The 18,112-nt window shown below is 42.8% G+C and overlaps 1 protein-coding gene across 12 annotated transcripts; it reads left to right on the forward strand.

Annotated features, from left to right (window-relative positions):
* The first annotated feature begins 1,708 nt into the window (after window positions 1–1,708).
* Window positions 1,709–18,020, forward strand: TDRKH (tudor and KH domain containing). 12 transcript variants are annotated; one of them, XM_008515432.2, is made up of 16 exons: window positions 1,709–1,934; window positions 2,174–2,314; window positions 2,471–2,526; window positions 9,565–9,713; window positions 10,476–10,582; window positions 11,218–11,407; window positions 12,100–12,239; window positions 12,354–12,675; window positions 13,542–13,702; window positions 13,895–14,067; window positions 14,291–14,355; window positions 14,626–14,777; window positions 15,255–15,356; window positions 15,631–15,727; window positions 15,933–16,022; window positions 16,197–18,020. In XM_008515432.2, exons 4-15 carry the CDS (start codon window positions 9,590–9,592, stop codon window positions 15,983–15,985), a joined length of 1,686 nt encoding a protein of 561 aa, XP_008513654.1. In that variant the 5' UTR covers window positions 1,709–1,934; window positions 2,174–2,314; window positions 2,471–2,526; window positions 9,565–9,589; the 3' UTR covers window positions 15,986–16,022; window positions 16,197–18,020. The 12 variants fall into 12 exon arrangements, with proteins under 12 accessions (XP_008513654.1, XP_070463396.1, XP_070463392.1 ...); XM_070607295.1 differs by having other exon boundaries at window positions 1,738–1,934; window positions 10,447–10,582; XM_070607291.1 differs by having other exon boundaries at window positions 1,740–1,934; window positions 2,174–2,249.
* Window positions 18,021–18,112: the final 92 nt, after the last annotated feature.

The following is an 18,112-nucleotide window of genomic DNA, read 5'->3' on the forward strand; positions in this document are numbered from 1 at the left end:
TTAAAAAACAGCATGGTCCTAGAACACAAATAGAGATCAATGGAACGTGAAAAATCCACACATAGATGCAAATACATATGGCAATTTGGATCTTACAAAGGTAGCATTCAAAAACAATGGAGAGAAGATGGATTATTCAATAAGTAGGGTTGGATAAAACAAACAAAATCAAGTTGAATCTCATGCTTTTACACCAAAATAAATTCCAGGTGAATCAAATATTTACATATACAAAAAGAATAAAAGTATTTAACAAAAACATAAGAGAATTTCTTAATAATCTTAGGTAGTGGGAGGCTTTTCTCAAAATGATAGGAAACCCAGAAGTTATCAAAGAAAATGTTGACAAATTCAACTACATAAAGATAAAAAATACCTGCATAGCAAAAAAATCACCATAACAATGTAAAAAGACATAGGACAAACTGAGAAAAAAAGAAAACTATTTTTAACTTACATACGATCAGAGTAATTATTAAGAAAAGACCTAACAACCAATAAAAATGTGAACAAAGTATATGAACAATTTACAGAAAAATAAAATACAATTGCCACTTAAACATATTAAAAGATATTCAATCTTATAATTTAAAAATTACAATTAAAATTACGAGACACCATTTACACTACCAGATTGTCAAAAATCAAAAAGTTTGACAACACGGTGGTCCTTTACATACATTGCTGATGAAAGAGCAAATTGGTAAAACTTCCGTGGAAGGCAATTTGGCAATACTATACTTACCAAAATTCTTTTCAAACATTGCTGGTGGAATTGAAATGAGAAAAATCTTTGGGAGGGAGGGAATTTGCAAAATTGTATCCATCCAAATGAAAAACCAATGCACACACTTCTTTGACCTAGCATTTGCAGTTCTAGGTATTTATTATACAGATATACAAGACCCAAATGAAATATACTTGGGTATCAATATGATGTTAAAGGACTAGTTGGATATACCTTAAATCCCTCAGGTTTACTAAGAATCTCACTATTAGGCAGATATATGTTGCTTTGGTAAGATACCTACAGTATACAAAAGGAAAGTGTAAAATGGTATGTACAATATGTTACCAACTGGGTAAAAATTACATATATAAATAAATGTAATATGTGCATGTTGACCATAGAATATCTTGTGAAAAATTCACAAGAATCTGGTAAAACTGGTCGCCTCTGAGGGAAAGGAGACTTAATAATAACGTTTTACTCCTTTCGAACATTGTAGAACGTGCATGTATTAGTCATTCAAAACACACATTTTTTGGGCTGGCCCCGTGGCCGAGTGGTTAAGTTCGTGCGCTCCGCTGCAGGCGGCCCAGTGTTTCGTTGGTTCGAATCCTGGGCGCGGACATGGCACTGCTCATCAGACCACGCTGAGGCAGCGTCCCACATGCCACAACTAGAAGGATCCACAACGAAGAATATACAACTATGTACTGGGGGGCTTTGGGGAGAAAGAGGAAAAAATAAAATCTTTAAAAAAAAAAAAAAAAAAAAAACACCTTTTTAAATTAATACAAAACGAAAAACTGAGGGCCAAAGGCATCTCCCTAACTGACCAAAGATACAATCTTGCGTTCATTCAAACAACATTCACCGAGTGTTTATCACGCCCCAGGCATCTCCACGTTACAAGAGCGCCCAGCGCCCGGTCCCCAGGGTGAGCGCCTGCTGCGGAGCTGGGGGGGAGGCTGGGGGAGTGGTGGGGGCTTGGGGGGCTGGGCCCGGACCCTGAGGCTCTGGCGCAGAGGCGGTAGAGGACCCAACCGTCCCTAACCGTCCAGGACCCGGCCGGCGCCTGGAATGCACCCTTCCAAAGCAAACTGCCGCCTGCAGAAACCCACCCCCTTTCTCGCCCTTACACAAGGCAGCCCCTGGCTGGAGCCTTCGCGCCTGCTGCCCGACCCGTTTCCCTCAATCTCTAGCGAAGGTGAAGGGCGGGCCCTTGACGCCCGCACTACCCGCAGCTCCCTTACCACGGCGCGCTCGGAACCCGAGTCCCTCTCCACCTCTCCTGCTGCCGCGGCGGTCCTCACCCTGTTTATTCCTGGGCAGAGAAAGAGAGCTGGCCCTCGCTCTCTGCCGCGCAGCTCCTTCCCTTCGAACTTTTCTCCATCCTCCACGAAGCCTGTTTTGTTTTCCCTGTCTCCTGAGTCTCTGTCACCGTAGGAGGACCAATCGAGGCAAAACATCGCGGAGGAAACAAGCGGCAGAGCATCGTCCATCGCGAGACTGCTTTCCTCTGGTCTCTTGGTTGTGGGGTGGCTTTGCACAAAGGCACCAATTTTGTGCGAACGGTGACACGCATGAGTAATTCAACCCCCTCGCGCCTCGGGCCCAGCCTCCACACCGCTGATTTCTTCCCCAAGGCTTGGGAGGTGGCAGCCTCCTCATTGGCTTAGTAATTGGCTTAGAGGTGGTCTGGGAGGACTCCGTGAAACCTCTAATTGGCTGTTTAATTCTCAGCAGGTGCAATCTCAATTGACAACGTCTGCTTTCCCTGGATGTGATTGGCTGACGCGGTGAGTCGGCTTTGAAGTCCATCCGGGTAATTGGGTATCCGCGCTCGGCGGCGCCGTCGCTCAGGGACAGCCCGCGGAAGGATTGGTTGTGGCGGGGAAGGCGATTGGTCGGGCTGCGAGCCGGGCGTTGATTGGTGCGGAGGGGCTGCGGGGGCGGGGAAGAGGCGGCTGAAGCGAGGCCGCCGGGGCTCCGCGTGGTGGTGCGAGTGGGCGGAGGCGACGGCCGCTGGCTCGACGTGCTAGGCGGAGCGCGCGACAGTTGACTCGAGGAGCGGTAAAGGCGGCGAGCGGGAGCGGAGGTTTGGGGAGTGGGAGAGGCTGGGCCGGGCGCGGCCCTGGCGCCCAGGAGGGGGAAATGTGGCGCTGAGGGAAGGGGGCATCCCCGAGGGCGTGGGGCCCGGGGCAGGCGCCCTAGCCCCGGGGCTGAGGCGAGGTGATGGGCCAGGTCTACCCCCGGGGCAGTAACCGGATCCAAAGAAAATGCCGGGTCCAGGGAGGAGGCGCGCGGACCTGGTGCGAGAGGGTTTGCCCCAGCCAGTTCGGACTTTTCGACTGCTCCCTTTTGAGACGGTAGACCCGCCCTCGGTGTGCCTTTTATTTTCCTCCGCTTTTTCTTAATTAGCTCCAGTAGGATAACTGTTTGCAGTCGTCAGAATAATACGTTGGGGTTTTTGTTTGTTTTTCCAGTTTCCCTCCTGACTCCTTAATGCAGGTATCATCGTGGTTTTGGGGTGAAGACTCCCGTGTCAAGCTACGTTTTTAGACTTTTTTCAGCTTGAGAGAAATGGGTTGAGGCTTTTTGTCACTCCTGGGTTTAAAGAATAAGTGTAGCAAAGATGAGAGAATGGACTGAGCTGCTTCGGTTCCGCAAGCCTGTCACCATGTTTTAGGAACTTTGTGGGGTCTGATTAGGAGGAGACGCTGGAATGAGAGCGCCTTGCCCCGTGGAGCTCACAATGTGATTTGACTCCTATGTTTTTGAAATGATAATAGAAGTAAGCTTTAGTTACACATACCAGATGGTTGTTAGCAACTGTTGAGTACGAATGTCAGGAAATTTTAAAGTTAGCTTTCGCTGAAAGACCATTGTCTAGCTACATTTCGCACCCTGAAATGATCCACATGTCTCCTCTTTACCTAGCTTCCCCTGGGCACGGTGGTCTTAAGTTCTAGTCTCCTCCTCTTCGCATTCAATTTGAAATAAAACCAAACACCAGCTGGCCTTAAGTACTAAATAGTTATAGTTATCCCTGTTTCCATCATATTATTTCCCACTTTTCTTTCCTCTTTTTTTTTTTTAAGAGAAACTTACAACAGTTTGGCTGCAGCACCAGAGGAATATCAGATAGTCTTTTGCCTTGATCCTGATAGTTTCTGAACTGGGGAAAAGAAATGGAAAAGGATATGTAAATTGTAAACAAAACTATAGTTGATTAATCAATTAGGTATTCATTCCTTGAGACATCAACTGATAACACAATTAGCACACACTTCATTTGTGATATCTGAAGAGGAGTTAGTGAAATTTAGCTTTTGGTTCAAATAGAAGTCACCCAGTGAATTTATCCTTGTCACAGGCACTCATCTTCCACACATACTCTCTCCACCACGAAATCATCAATATTCTCTATCTCAAACACCACCATCTACCAGGTGCTCATATGGGGAACTTGATAGCCGGCTCCTGGGCTCACCCTCTAACCGTTCCATAGTCAGTTGCTGGGTCTTACGTATTCTACCTGTTAAAACCCTTCTAATCCATCTACTGCTCTCCATCTTAATCACTGACACCTGGACTAGCCTCTGAATTGGTCTCCCTATATTCACTGTTGCTACATTCAATTCATTCTCACTACAGACACAGCCGTTAATCAAGAATTACAAGCAATGCGTGTGTTAGGGATGTTTGGAGTACTATGAAACTCCACAGCGGTGAAACACAATCTAGTATAGAGGGTCAGGATTGAGGGAGTGCAGAAGCAAAGGAATATTAGATATCCTTTTGCCTTGATCCTTGTAGTTTCTGCACTGGGAAAAAAATGGTATTAGTCCTTTGAGTCTCCTTAAAGAGGTGCCATCATGACTGGTCTTCAAACCACATTGTGAGGAAATGATTGATTAGCTGTGTAACCTTAGGGAAATCCCTTTATCTCCATGGGCCTCGTTTCCCCAGTTGCAGCATTGTTAGTGGAATCAGATCATCTCGGTGGTTCCTTCTAGTTCTAAAATTCTATGATTTCTATGCTTCATAAGCATGAATTATGTCCAGCAAGGTGGCATTGAAAGGCAGGTAGCGTTAGAGTGTGGATCAAGTGACTGCTGTTGTTCACGGGGCTAGATTTGTTTGTTTCCCACAACCTTTAACACCTGCTTATCAAGACCTTCCCTGCCTGATAGGAATCTCCATGAAGGCAGCTACTAAGTCTGTTTGGACTATTAAGTATTCCCCGGGCCAAACACACATGGCATACTCATTTATTGGTTTAACTGCAGAAGATAAATGATTTGTATTTTAATGAGGTGGTTTTCAACTATGCACCATCTGAAAAATAAACATGTTAGGTTGTAGCTCCTCCCAGCTATTGCATTAACTGAGGATTTACATTATCTTTGCATTGCCATGTAATTAGTTTGATCTTTCCCACTAGACTGAGTATTTCAAGGCAGGAATTCTTGTTCCTCCTTGTGTCCCCGGCACCTCAGCCCATAGCAAAGAGCTAGCACTATTTAACTGAGGCACATTAATAGTAAAGAAAGCTTTGCACTTGAGAGACCATGTGATAAAATATGTGCAGTAACCAGTAGATAAAAGAAGTGAAATTTTTTTGACACCCAGAATAAACCATCTCTTAATGTAAGAAAGTAGCAGTTTGGGGTTCATATATCCAAGAATTACTTAAGCAAAAAATCTGCTTTATGAAACCGAGCCTGTTTCCTTTCCTTTGGTATGTACAAAGAGGTTTATGATACCACCCAGACTTTCAGAGAGTTGAGAAAGGTTTTATTTGCAACCTGGAGAGAAAAGAGAAGCTGATTTTTATCCAATTAGGGAAGGAACCTCATAACTCAGAACAAACCACCCCACATTAAACTCAACAGTTTGCTGTGTACTGAAAAGGAAAAGAAAAAATAATAGCAGCCACATTCCCTCAGGTTGAAACAATCTCTAAAAGTGATATTTACTGGATGTACTTACTGAGCAACTAATCGCCTGGAATAATAAGACACTTGAAAAGAGTCCCTCACCAAGGTCGTAAAGGGAGGTTTTGTTTTTCTCTTCAGGCCATGGGTCCGGGCAAGAGAATGGATTGAATTTGTTTAAAACTATTGGCTAGAAAAAATAGATTTGGCAAACTTCTGGTAGTTCTCTGAAGAACTTGATTCATTTCTAGTGGTCAGTAAAGCTCTCTGAGGCCAGATAGAAAATTTGGTCCTCTGTCTGACAGTGGTAAGAAATCTGCCTGCAGTGTCCTTACGGGATTTTCTCTCAGAACGAGGTTTCTGTAAGAGGTCTTCTCCTTTCCCTCATCACTCTTCCTGAAAGGCTTTCAGGAGAAGCACATTTAGAACCCAAGTTTTATTCCTGAGTAGGTCCTTTATTAATGAGTATGTTTTTAGCCTTACTAGGATACAACCAGGTTTTTTTAAGGCGAAAAATATTTTTTTCTTGTATAGCATAATCATTTGGGTAGAAATTTTGAGCATGAAGGCAAATTAGAGCATAAATTACATTCCTTCATTTTAAAGCAAATCTTGTTGAAAGCCACATTATGTTTTGTTCTACCACTAGATTATAATATCTTTATATTTGTATTTATATTATAATGTCTTTAGTTTTTTACCACCTGCAGTGTTTTCCACCAGTATTTGTTTATTAATTGTGAATTTAATGTGTTGATCAGAATAAAGAATAAAGACACTAGCTACTGTTCTGCTGAGAGTTTAGGTAAAAGGAGGGAGAGGTGGCTCCTAAAGTCACTTTAAAAGGTTTTTGATATGCAAATAATAACCCAGACTCTGGGTAAGAGGTTAGGTAACCTCTTTAAGCCTGTGTACTCCTCTGTAAAACTGGTGTTAATATTTCCCACCTTACAGGATTGTATGAAGATTGAATAAAATGATGTATGTAAAGTAACTGGTGGCATAGTAGCTACTCAATACATTTATCTTTTCATCTTTGTGTCCTTAATGCCACAGTAGCATCTAGCACATACACGTGCTTAATAAATATGGTTGAATTGCACTGGTGAAGCCAGTAGTCTAGAGGACACAGGCATAACAGATAAACAATTGCATATGGTGTGAACAAGTGCTGGCACAGGAGTATCTCTCATAGGGCAGCATGAGCTAAGGAGAAACTCACCCTAAGTCAGCTAGGGAAAATCCCAGAGGCCTCAGAAGAAATGGTAATAGAGCTGAGACTTAAGAAGGAATAGAATTTTGCCAGGGATACCAGATGGGCCTAAGGAGGAAGACTAGGAAAACAGAAGTGACACATTTATTAGAGCATGGATACATAAGAGAGCACATCCTGTTCCCCTAGTAGAGGTGGGGTTCACTAAAAGGCTGTGAAGATGGTAGGCAGAGATCAGATTAGAACGAACATGCCATTAATGACTTTACATGTAGGCACAGAGAGTTGCTGTAGAAGAGGAAGTTTATTCATTCAGTAAATGATTGTTGACTAGCTACTGTGTGCTAAGTACTGAGAAACAAACAAAAAAATTGCTGCCCTTGTGGAATTTACATTCTAATGGGGAGACAATCATGACAAATGGATCATGACAAAAGTGAAGACTTTACAGGTTATTATAATGACTTAGGCTTTTAATCAGTGTGAGATGGGAAACCACTGGAAGATTTTGAATGGATGAATAATATTTGACTTACTCCATCAGTTGTGTTGAGAATAAACAATGGAAGATGCAAAGACATAATTAAGAAGCAATTGCAATAATCTAGGGCAAGAGATAATAGTGGTTTAGAGCAGATGGTGGTGATAGTAGTTGGAGAAGTAAAAAGTGGTCAGATTCTGGATAATTTAGAGGTAGAACGAACAGGATTTGCTGACAGCCTGGATGTGCTGTTTGAGGAAGAGGATGAGTAAGATTTTCAGCCTGAGGAACTAAAAGTGTGGAGTTGCCATTTACTGAAATGGCAGACTACAGGAAGCAGGTAAGATCGGGAGTGTGCCTTTTAAGTTTGAGATCCCTATTAGATGTCAAATGGCGCTGTGTCTTATAGGTGGTTGGATAAACAAACCTAGAGATCAGGAGAACACGGTCTATGAATTTGGGAGTTAACAGCATATAGATGGGTTTTAAAGCCAAGCCATGAATGAGAGCTTGATGAGATCACCCAGGAGGTGAGGTACAAGAGAGAAGAGGGCAAAGCACAGAGCCCTGGGGCACTCCAGTGTTTAGAGGTTAGAAAAAGGAGACTGATGGAGCAGCCAGAAAGAGAATGAAAACCAGGAAAGTGTTGTCATGGAAGCCAAGTGTGAAGAAAGTGTTTCAGAGAAGAGAGAGTCACCAGCTGTGCTAGATACTAGGCTGAGGTCAGATAAAGTGAAGAGTGAGAATTGATCATCGGATTTAGCAGTGTGAAGTCACTGGTGACCTTGACAAGAGCAGTGAGAATGCATTCAAGAAGAGAAATTGAGCACAGAAGTATTGGCGCTTGTGAGTTTTCCTGTAAAAGGAAGGAAAAAAAAATGAGAAACGTTTGGAGGAATAAGTGGAATAGAGAAAGTTTCTTTTGAGAAAGGAGAAATAATAGCATGTTTGTCTGCTGATAGAAGGATCCAATAGAGAAGAAAACATTAACAGTGCAGGAGAAGGAAGGAGAGTGACGCTGGTGGAATAACACTTTTATGGGAGACTTCACTGCTAGCGGAGACAGTTCATCTATGGCCACGAGAGAGAAGATAGAATACTTGGGCACAGATAAAGATATGTGGGAAAATGTGGAAGTTTGTTAATATTTTCTCTGAGCACTCTACTTTCTCACTGAAATTGGAAGCAAGGACATCAGTTGAGAGTGAGGATGGAGAAGGAGGTGCTAGAGGTTTGAGAAGAAACAGTATGAAATAATTGTCTGGGAGGGTGAGAAACTATATGGAATAAGGAAACATAGTGAGGGACATGTTAAGATTTGCTCGGCAGGAAAATGAAGATACAGTGTCAGAGACGAATAGCAGGAAGGCCGCTGCAGTGGTCTAAATGAGATTTGAGGAGCTTCTGAATCAGTCCAGGTGCAGTGTTGTTGGAGTCATTAGCATGTAGGTAGTAGTTGAAGCTGCAGGTGTGGGTGAAATTACCCAAAGAGAGCAGAATGACAATAGCAGTGGATAGAGACCACAAGAAGACAAGTCTAAAACTCCAAAGGCCCCTCCAGGGAAATAGGAGGAACCAAGAGAAAGAGGGCACAGAGGTATTATTAGATAAGGCTTATACACGCCATCTAGGTTGATTATCTGGAAAGTTGTAGTTTTGGCAAAGGAGCAAGACAGACCTGGTTGAGGAGTAAATAGAAATCAGGAGTATAGACAGTAAATAAAGACAGTACTTCCAAGAAAGAGAAGTAGAAGTAGCAAAGCCTAAAATTAGGCCTGGAAAGCCACACTTTGCAGAATCAACAGCTCAGGAAAGACCTGAAAGCATAGAAGGGCACAGATAAGGAATTTTAAATAGTTTGATATGAAATCTAAATATTTATTTTTGAAATATTTTATTCACTTAACTTTTTGTTCCTTTGTCTTTTAAAATTGTGGTCATTGTATAGTTCTCCCTGGAGGGGTGGGGGCAGAGAATGAAGTATGCCTCTCTCTAGTTGTGTGTGTCCCTTAGCTAACTTTTTAAAAGTTAGATGAAATAGACCTTTACATGAGATAGATTCTGAGACTGCTCAAGCTCTTGAAATGGGAAGGTAGGCAGGATTATTCTTTTTAATAATATTATAATGTATTCCCATGCCTCTCTGCCAGTTGTAAAGGTGTCAGATGAAAGCTCCTTCTTTTCCCTCATTTGCTTATTCCAGGATGTAAGTCAGAGTACAGCAGAAAATGTCCACTGAACGGACTTCTTGGACAAGTTTGTCCACTATTCAGAAAATAGCACTGGGCCTCGGGATCCCAGCCAGTGCAACGATTGCCTATATCCTATACCGCAGATATAGGGAAAGCAGAGGTATGTGAACCCCACGGCTCTACATAATGGAAATGTTCAGACTGTCTTCTGGCCTTGTTAAATTGAAATGAAACCTTTCCTTGCCAGACCGAGTGTGTTTGTTGGGATGTACTTGGATTTCTGTTAGGGATCTTTGACTGGAACTATTTGGTTTCTTCTTTTCTATGTTCTTAATGTCAAGCTAGTCTATGAAATTAAGAACTCATTTTATAATTCTATTGATCTGTTCCATTCAGCAACATCAATGCTGCAATGGGTTCTTTTTCTTTTCTTTTTTTTTTTAGTATCTATATTCTTCTTTTTCATATGCTCCTTCAATTTAGTTGTTAGGAGAAGGCCAACTGTGGAGTCCAGTTTCCCCACAGGCTAGACCTAGACAATAGGACCTAGAGAAACGATTTATCTACAGACAGGAGAAGTTCTGAGCCTAATGGACTCCTCGTGCAACTTCTACCCTTTATTCTTTTCTGGGACTCATGTCTTGGTACAAATAGTTTGCCCCAAATCCAGCACCCCTTCCTTGCAGAGCCAAATCCTTTTCCTATTTTAGCATCTGAAATAGTATTCAGAAAGAATGCCCATCTTCTGGTCTTTTGGGGACCTTCTAATTCCCACTTAGATGCCACTTCTCCTTGTCATTATGACTGAGATGCTGAGTTTATCTCTGGGATCAGTGTCTCTTTGACAGCTAGATTCAGAGGAGGGCTGATAGTAATTTTGTGTGTTATCTAAGTCTGATCTGATGAGCCATGGTCTGTGCAGAAGAACGGCTGACGTTTGTTGGGGAGGACGACATCGAGATAGAGATGCGAGTTCCCCAGGAGGCTGTGAAACTCATCATTGGCCGGCAAGGAGCCAATATTAAACAAGTAAGTGTGCAAGCAGGCAGTTGGCTTTCTCAGGGATTGATTCTACTTCCTGCCTTCTTGTTTTCCTCCTCTGCCCCATCCCACAAAAGCCACCCACACTGTGTATATTTTTAGGAGAAAAAATATAGGAACTTTTTAGCTAACTATGCTATTTTCCTTTTAGAGATGAGTACTTCTATTCCCTAGAGAACGGATGACTTAGCTTGAAATGAGGATTTTTGATTGGGTGGTTCTCAGCTTGGTATAGCTTGAACCATTCTTCTCTACTATGAAATTAACGAACTCTCATTAGTTGACAGTAAATATTGCTTCCTGGTTCTTCATACATCTTCCGTTGTTCACTTGGAATGTCAAGAAAAAATACTTGATTCTCTGACCCAAATAAAATTGGGGGGGGGGGAGGAAAGAAGGTTCTAAACACAGAGAAACTGTTTTTAATTAACTGGTATTTGGGGTTACCTTTGTTACTAATTTCCTTCCATAAGAACAAGTAATTGAGGACTGCTTATAACATCCTGATTTAGCTGCTATTGTGTCCAGTTCTGTCTACCTCCAGGATTAGGTTTAGAGTGCTCCTAGCTGACCCAGATGGGAGCTCTCACAAAGCATACTGCCATGTGTCCTTTTCTCTGCAGCTGCGGAAACAGACAGGTGCTCGGATTGATGTGGACACAGAGGATGTAGGCGAGGAGCGGGTGCTGCTTATCAGTGGTTTTCCTGTTCAGGTGTGCAAGGCCAAAGCAGCAATCCATCAGATCCTGACAGAGAATACCCCCGTGTCTGAGCAGCTCTCAGTTCCCCAGAGATCTGTGGGCAGAATCATAGGTACCACTGGACAGCTTCCTCTCCTGTTTGCTTGTTTCTCTACCTTTGCCTTTCTTTTCACACCGTCCCAAGGGTTTTTCCTGGCCTACTTCCCCTTCACCTGGCTGAGAAAAAAAAGACAGGGACATTGAGACCAGAGCTTTACTTCTTTACAGAACCGGTGGTAAAGCAAACGCATTACCTCACAAGTTGTATGATCTGAACCTTACAAGTAAATTCCAGAAAGGTTCAGGTAAAGTATTTACCTCATAATAGATTTTTAAAGGGAAGCAAAGCTTGCTTATGTTATCCCAGATCTTTCAAGACAGTGCTTTAGAGAGCACCAATTATGCTTTCCCATAGAGCTGTTAGCGGCAGAGAAATGTCCTGTGCTTGGTCCAGTGTTGCACACATCATGTAGGATATCTTCTAATGAAGTGAGTATGTAAAGTATGCTAAGTGGTAAAAAATGGAAACAACATGAGGAAGTTAACCTGGCCAATGTGTGGAGTTTAAATAAAATGGAAAGAGCAGATAATCCAGTATTCTTCTTACGGTAAGGCTTGCAGTAGCCCCCGCTTACCATTCAATATCCTATATTCTGTTCAGTTTGGGAATAAAAACTGACTCTCCTCTCCCAGTATATACAAAATAGTGATTTCTCTAGTAGTTAAGATTGACTAGGACAGGTTTTGATGTATTGTTCAATGCAGGGAGAGGCGGTGAGACGATTCGTTCTATCTGTAAGGCCTCTGGAGCCAAAATTACCTGTGACAAAGAATCAGAGGGGACGTTGCTACTATCAAGGCTTATAAAAATCTCAGGAACACAGAAGGAAGTGGCAACAGCCAAGGCAAGTAGCCGTGATAGACTTGAATCGTATTTAAGAATGAGAAAAACCCTTTATTCCATCTTGGGTCAAAATATCTGGCCACACAGATATCATCCCTTCTCTTATTTTCCACAGCATTTGATACTGGAGAAAGTTTCCGAAGATGAAGAACTTCGGAAGAGAATTGCTCATTCTGCAGAAGCCAGAGTCCCACGCAAGCAGCCAATCAGTGTAAGAAGAGAGGAAGTGACAGAGCCTAGTGGAGCTGGAGAGCCCACTTTATGGAAAAATGCTGGTACTGGCATGGAGCCGGCTGCACCACTGGCAGTTCCTCCCCGCAAAGGAGGTGGCGACATGGCTGTTGTAGGGCCAAAAGAAGGTTCCTGGGAGAAACCTAATGATGACAGCTTTCAGAAGTCTGGAGCCCAGACCAGTCCAGAGACATCCATGTTTGAAAGTACGTAACAAAGAGGGAACCAGTTAGCCATATGGAAGACAGAAATACTGCCTTGGATAACTCAAAGTAGGAAGCAATAAAAAATAATTTCTATTTTCCTGACTACATTTACAAGTCTGTCATCACAGATATGCCTTTCTGGTAATATTTTACCTGGATTAATACTAAACAGTATTTTTCTGAATACAAACCAGCTAATGATAGAGAGTGATATAGAAATATGCTAGTTCACAGAAAACTAGTCTATGAGTAATACATCAAATAATCGAATTTACATGATATTTTTTTCCCAAACATACTTATTAAACAAGTAAAATACTCAGCTTGATTTTTTTTTTTTGGCCTGTCTCATTACTGTTTTTAAAAAGCACTACTGTTCAAGAATGAAAAGGCTATGAGCTTTCCCTTCTATGCATAGGGACTGGGATAGGCAGAGAAGCCTAGAGCCCATAAGAGGTTTACAGAGTTGTCCAAGGTCACATAATGAGTCAGTGGTAGAATGGGATCTGGAATGGGCCCACATCTGTCCATGTACCTTTTCACTGGTCCATGCTGCAGCTAGGATGTGGAGGATTTACCTTCTTTATAATTGGTGACTGATTTGAATATGGCAGATGACTAAGAATGTAAACTCATTACTTACATAGAAAGCTGCAGAACATAGCTTAGTACCTTTCTTCAGGATACTCTTGTGTAATTCATCCAGTTGTCCCTCCAGCCATTTTTTAAATGATAATAGCCACTTGGTATTTGTACCTCTCACCCTCATTGTGTGATCTCCCTACCTCAATCAGAGATGATTCTGATATGGTCACCATATTAGATGCTGATGATTCTCAGTTTAACTTGCTTATCCCTGTGTTTAGTCCCCAGTCCTGACTTCAGTTTCCATGCTGATGAGTTCCTAGAAGTCTATGTCTCTGCCTCTGAGCATCCTAATCACTTCTGGATCCAGATCATTGGCTCCCGGAGCCTGCAATTGGATAAACTTGTCAGTGAGATGACTCAGCACTATGAGAACAGTCTGGTAAGTTACCATAGGGACAAAGCCGGAGTTTGATGAAAAGGGGGTCTGGTCTCTCTCTTTCATTGTGATATTTTCTCCTCTCTTCCTGTGGAGCAACTACTTTCTTCCTTCTGGTATTCCCTATTTATCTTTTTCTTTTTAGCCTAACCTTTCCTAACACTCCCCCATCCTGATCCTTATCCCCATATGTAGCCTGAAGACTTGGCTGTGCATGTAGGAGACATTGTAGCAGCACCTCTACCTACAAATGGTTCCTGGTATCGAGCCCGGGTCCTTGGCACCTTAGAGAATGGGAACCTGGACCTCTACTTTGTTGACTTTGGAGATAATGGAGATTGCCCACTGAGGGACCTCAGGGCACTCAGGTCAGTGCCGAGGCCAGGTTGGAGTCAGGCTGAAGGCCCAGCTATTGACTCCGCCCTGGTCATAGGGTGGTGAGCTATAAGCCAGGGAGATTTGGAAGAGAACCTGTTTACAGAGAGCAGAGGATTATCTTCTCCCGCTGGGTTAATTGGTGCTGTCTAGAGCAAGGAAGATGAGAAGGCCCTTTTGGCACTGGGATTCTAATTTCAATTTCTTTCACTTTAGGAGTGACTTCCTAAGCCTTCCATTTCAAGCAATAGAGTGTAGCCTGGCACGGATTGCCCCCTCAGGTAAATTGGTCACATTGCCTATTGACCTTGCTTCCAAATAGAATAACTCATGTGGCACATGGGAGGAATTCTCATTTTCCTGGGCTTTTTGAGCTCTGGGTGCTCAGTTGTCTTTTCCTCACCAGCGCTAGAGAACGCCAGCCAGAAACTTGCCTGGCAGTCAGACATAGATGCCTTCTGGAATAAAAGGAGATAGTTCTACTTCCCAGGGCATAATCCCACCCTTGTCAGCACTGACCTCATCTTAGGCTCTCTGTACGATATTGCCAGGTGAACAATGGGAAGAGGAAGCTTTGGATGAGTTTGATAGACTCACTCACTGTGCTGACTGGAAGCCTCTGGTGGCCAAGATCTCTAGCTATGTCCAGACTGGAATCGCAACTTGGCCCAAGATATACTTATATGATACTAGCAATGGGAAGGTAAGATTGGGGTTCACTCATTGCTCACTATCTCTTCAGGATATTTATAGCCTTGTTTACTTTTTCTTTACCAGAAACTCTTATATTATTCCTTCCTTGTAAGATCCCGCTTACCCTCCTACCTAAGGAATGTCTTTAAAGTATCAGTCCTAGGGGCTGGCCCAGTGGCCTAGTGGTTAAGTTCAGCATGCTCTGTTTCGGCAGCCCAGGTTTGGTTCCCATGCATGGACCTACACCACTCGTTGGCGGCCATGCTGTAGTGGTGACCCACACACAAAATAGAGGAAGATTGGCAACAGATGTTAGCTCAGGGCTAATCTTCCTCAAGCAAAAAGAGGAAGATTGGCAACAGATGTTAACTCAGGGTGAATCTTCCTCAGTGCAAAAAAAGTATTAGTCCTAGCTCTTCAGCCCTATTCCCTCACATTTGTCTTTGTTACAGAGAGAACATCATTCCCTTTTCATTTTTCTTCTCAGAAACTTGATATTGGGTTAGAATTAGTTCGTAAAGGATACGCAGTTGAGCTTCCTGAAGACATGGAAGAAAACAGAGCAGTCCCAAACACATTGCAAGATATGGTGAGTGAACTGTTGTAGTCATTTAGGGTGCTTCTTTGGGGCAAATCTGGTGCCTTATCAGACACGAGGGCTTCTAGTCATGCATACATTTGTAGAGAGCTTTCCTAAGTGAATTACTCCACTAGTCCATCAAAGGAGGCATTGTGTCCCTCTCAGCAGCTAAATTCAACTACTTTAACCAGATCCTGTGAGAAAAATGATAGAGCGGCTGCTTCTTTCCCACCAGCCACCAGCCAACACATTCTTCCTTTTTCTCTTGTTTTCATCCCCTCAGGCCACAGACATGGATATCTCTCTTAGCAGCATGTTCACTGAGACCAAGAAGAGCCCTGGAGAGATAGCAAATACCCTGTCCTGTCTCAGCTTATCAGGTACAAACAGCACTTCCTCCCTAGAGCGTCTTTGGAAGTTACCATTTCTCAGTCAGTCTCTCCAGACTAGGGAGGTTGTTAAGGCTTGGCTGTTAACCAAGGTGGTCATTGAGCACCAAGAAGCCCATCTTCCCCCTGAGTTTCACTAGCCGTGCCTGCCAGATTAGGGCAGTGTCTTAACTTTCTCTTCATTTCTGCTAAGTAGAAGCTGCCTCTATATCTGGTGATGATAACCTTGAAGATGACTACTTACTCTGAAGTTGGCTTCAGCTGCCTCAGCCGTCTGCTTTGCTGTGTGAGTGGAACTATCTGTAGCAACCGTCAAGTAATGAGGGTGACAACAGGGGCCTTGCTTTATTCTTTTCTCCATAGCCTATCTTAATACTACGTCTCTGCAGCTGCTTTCCTGCAGCTTAACTTGCTCTCAGATTGAGCTCTTTCAAGCTTTATGTGTTTTTGTGTCTGGCAGGATTTGGTGCCTGGAGAGAGGAGCCTGTGATGATGAGGTCTTTGCAGTCCTTCCTTCATTACACACACAATCTGTCTTGCTGTGAACCAAGTGCATTTTCTCCTTCTGCTGAACTACCAGAAAGTGTGTGGGGTAGAGGGGAGACAAATATATGTCCCTGCCCCACCTCCTCATCCCCCTTCCAGTGTTTGAATACTGCTGCATTACTTCCAGGCTGCTCAACATCTGGCTTGTTCCCCTCTGCTGGTCATAATGCACATTACTGCTAGACTGTGTCCTCCTTGAGGCTAGGAAACAGCCAGGGTTTGGTCGTTGGAAGTGATGATTCTGCAGACTTCTGACTCACCTCATCAGGTGACTCTGGTTAAGGGAAGCTTTTGAGTGGTGAACTCAAAGACTATAGTTGAGTCAGGAGGCAAAGGCAAAACTCAGCATAATTATATTAAAAAGCCTCAGAAAGAAGAGAATACTGCCTCCCAGCCTCAGCCGCTGGTATGTTATTGGAGACAGGTTTTTTTGAAACAGTGCTCCAGCTATTTCCCTGTAAACTTTGGTTAAAATACAAGTAGACAAGGAGAGAGCAGCTCAGGAAATATTCTGAATTGCTAGTATAGTATCATATATACACACACACATCCATAAAGAGAGAGAGAGGACATAGATAGCTGTTTAAATCATTTGAGGGATTCTTTGCTGAATAAAGTTCTCAAGAAAACTAAATGTTGGTTGAATCACAAGGTGAAAGCAAGCCTATCGATATCTTTTTTGTCAAGCACCTCATGTAGAGGGGCCCCTCGAAAACAGGTGTCATTCCTATGCACACATCATATTCTTTCCCCAAACTTCAGAATCAACCATTCACTAAGAACCAGAACCAGTTTAGGTTTAGGCTTTGTAAATTAAGACCCTACCTAAACTATTTGGAAGAAAAGGCCTGGATTATGATTCTAGAAACCTGAGTTCTAGGATTATATCTCCACTCTAAACTTGTAAGACCTAGGGAGCTTGTTTTCTTATGGCATCTCTCCATTTCTGACTATTGTTAGGATCCATTGAGAACTGTGAAGGTACTTTAAATAAAAATGTATAATGTAGGTGGTAGAATAATGACAAATCAACATTTTTTTTAAAGGATAAGTAAGGTAAACTGGAAAACTTAAAACTAGCACAAAGGATGCCTTATGCATGATTTTTTACATCTAGGAATTAGTGAGGTGTGCCCATAGACTACATGGCAACTATATTTTCCCATAGCCACAATTTTCAAAACTATATTTTCTCAGAAAAATCACAGTACCAATTAACAGAAAGGCTCCAGTGCAATCAGTGAAGGGCTGCCGTTGACTGGACATTTCAGACCTTGGCTGCAGTGAACTCACTGAAGCAAGCTTAGCCCTGGAATTGGAGCTACTCCACAACAGGGTCAGGAGGCCAGTTAGTCCCCCGTTTCTTCGGCTCCTCAGGCTTTACTCTTAAGAGAGCTCCTGAGAGAAATCATTCATAGGACTTATTGCTCTGGAAAATGAGTAGTTTCATTGCTAGCTGCAGTTACTGTGTATCAAAGTCTGTTCCTTTGATATGGCCTTTAAGTCTTGTGAGTTTACATGCCATTCTCATGGATTCCTTATTCCTCCAGTAGAACCCTGCTTTTTCCGCTGCCTGGAATGTCCTCTTCTATGCTTCCTATTTTTTATTTTGTTGGTTGAAATCCTCCCCTTGAGCCCAAAGCTCCATGTACCTGGTCTGATTTCCTCCACGTCCAAAGAGAAGGAATTAGCATTTGTCTCCAATCTGAACTGAAATATATGGATGAAACTCTCCTAACAAGGCTTAAGTCTTTGTGAATTCCCTAGTACTTGGTTCTTGTTCCTGGCAGGTGCTAAGTAAATGGTTAGAATAAGTGGGTAAATGGCTTT

This window comes from Equus przewalskii, unplaced genomic scaffold (genome assembly GCF_037783145.1).
Source record: "Equus przewalskii isolate Varuska unplaced genomic scaffold, EquPr2 ChrUn-10, whole genome shotgun sequence".
Classification (NCBI taxonomy): domain Eukaryota; kingdom Metazoa; phylum Chordata; class Mammalia; order Perissodactyla; family Equidae; genus Equus; species Equus przewalskii.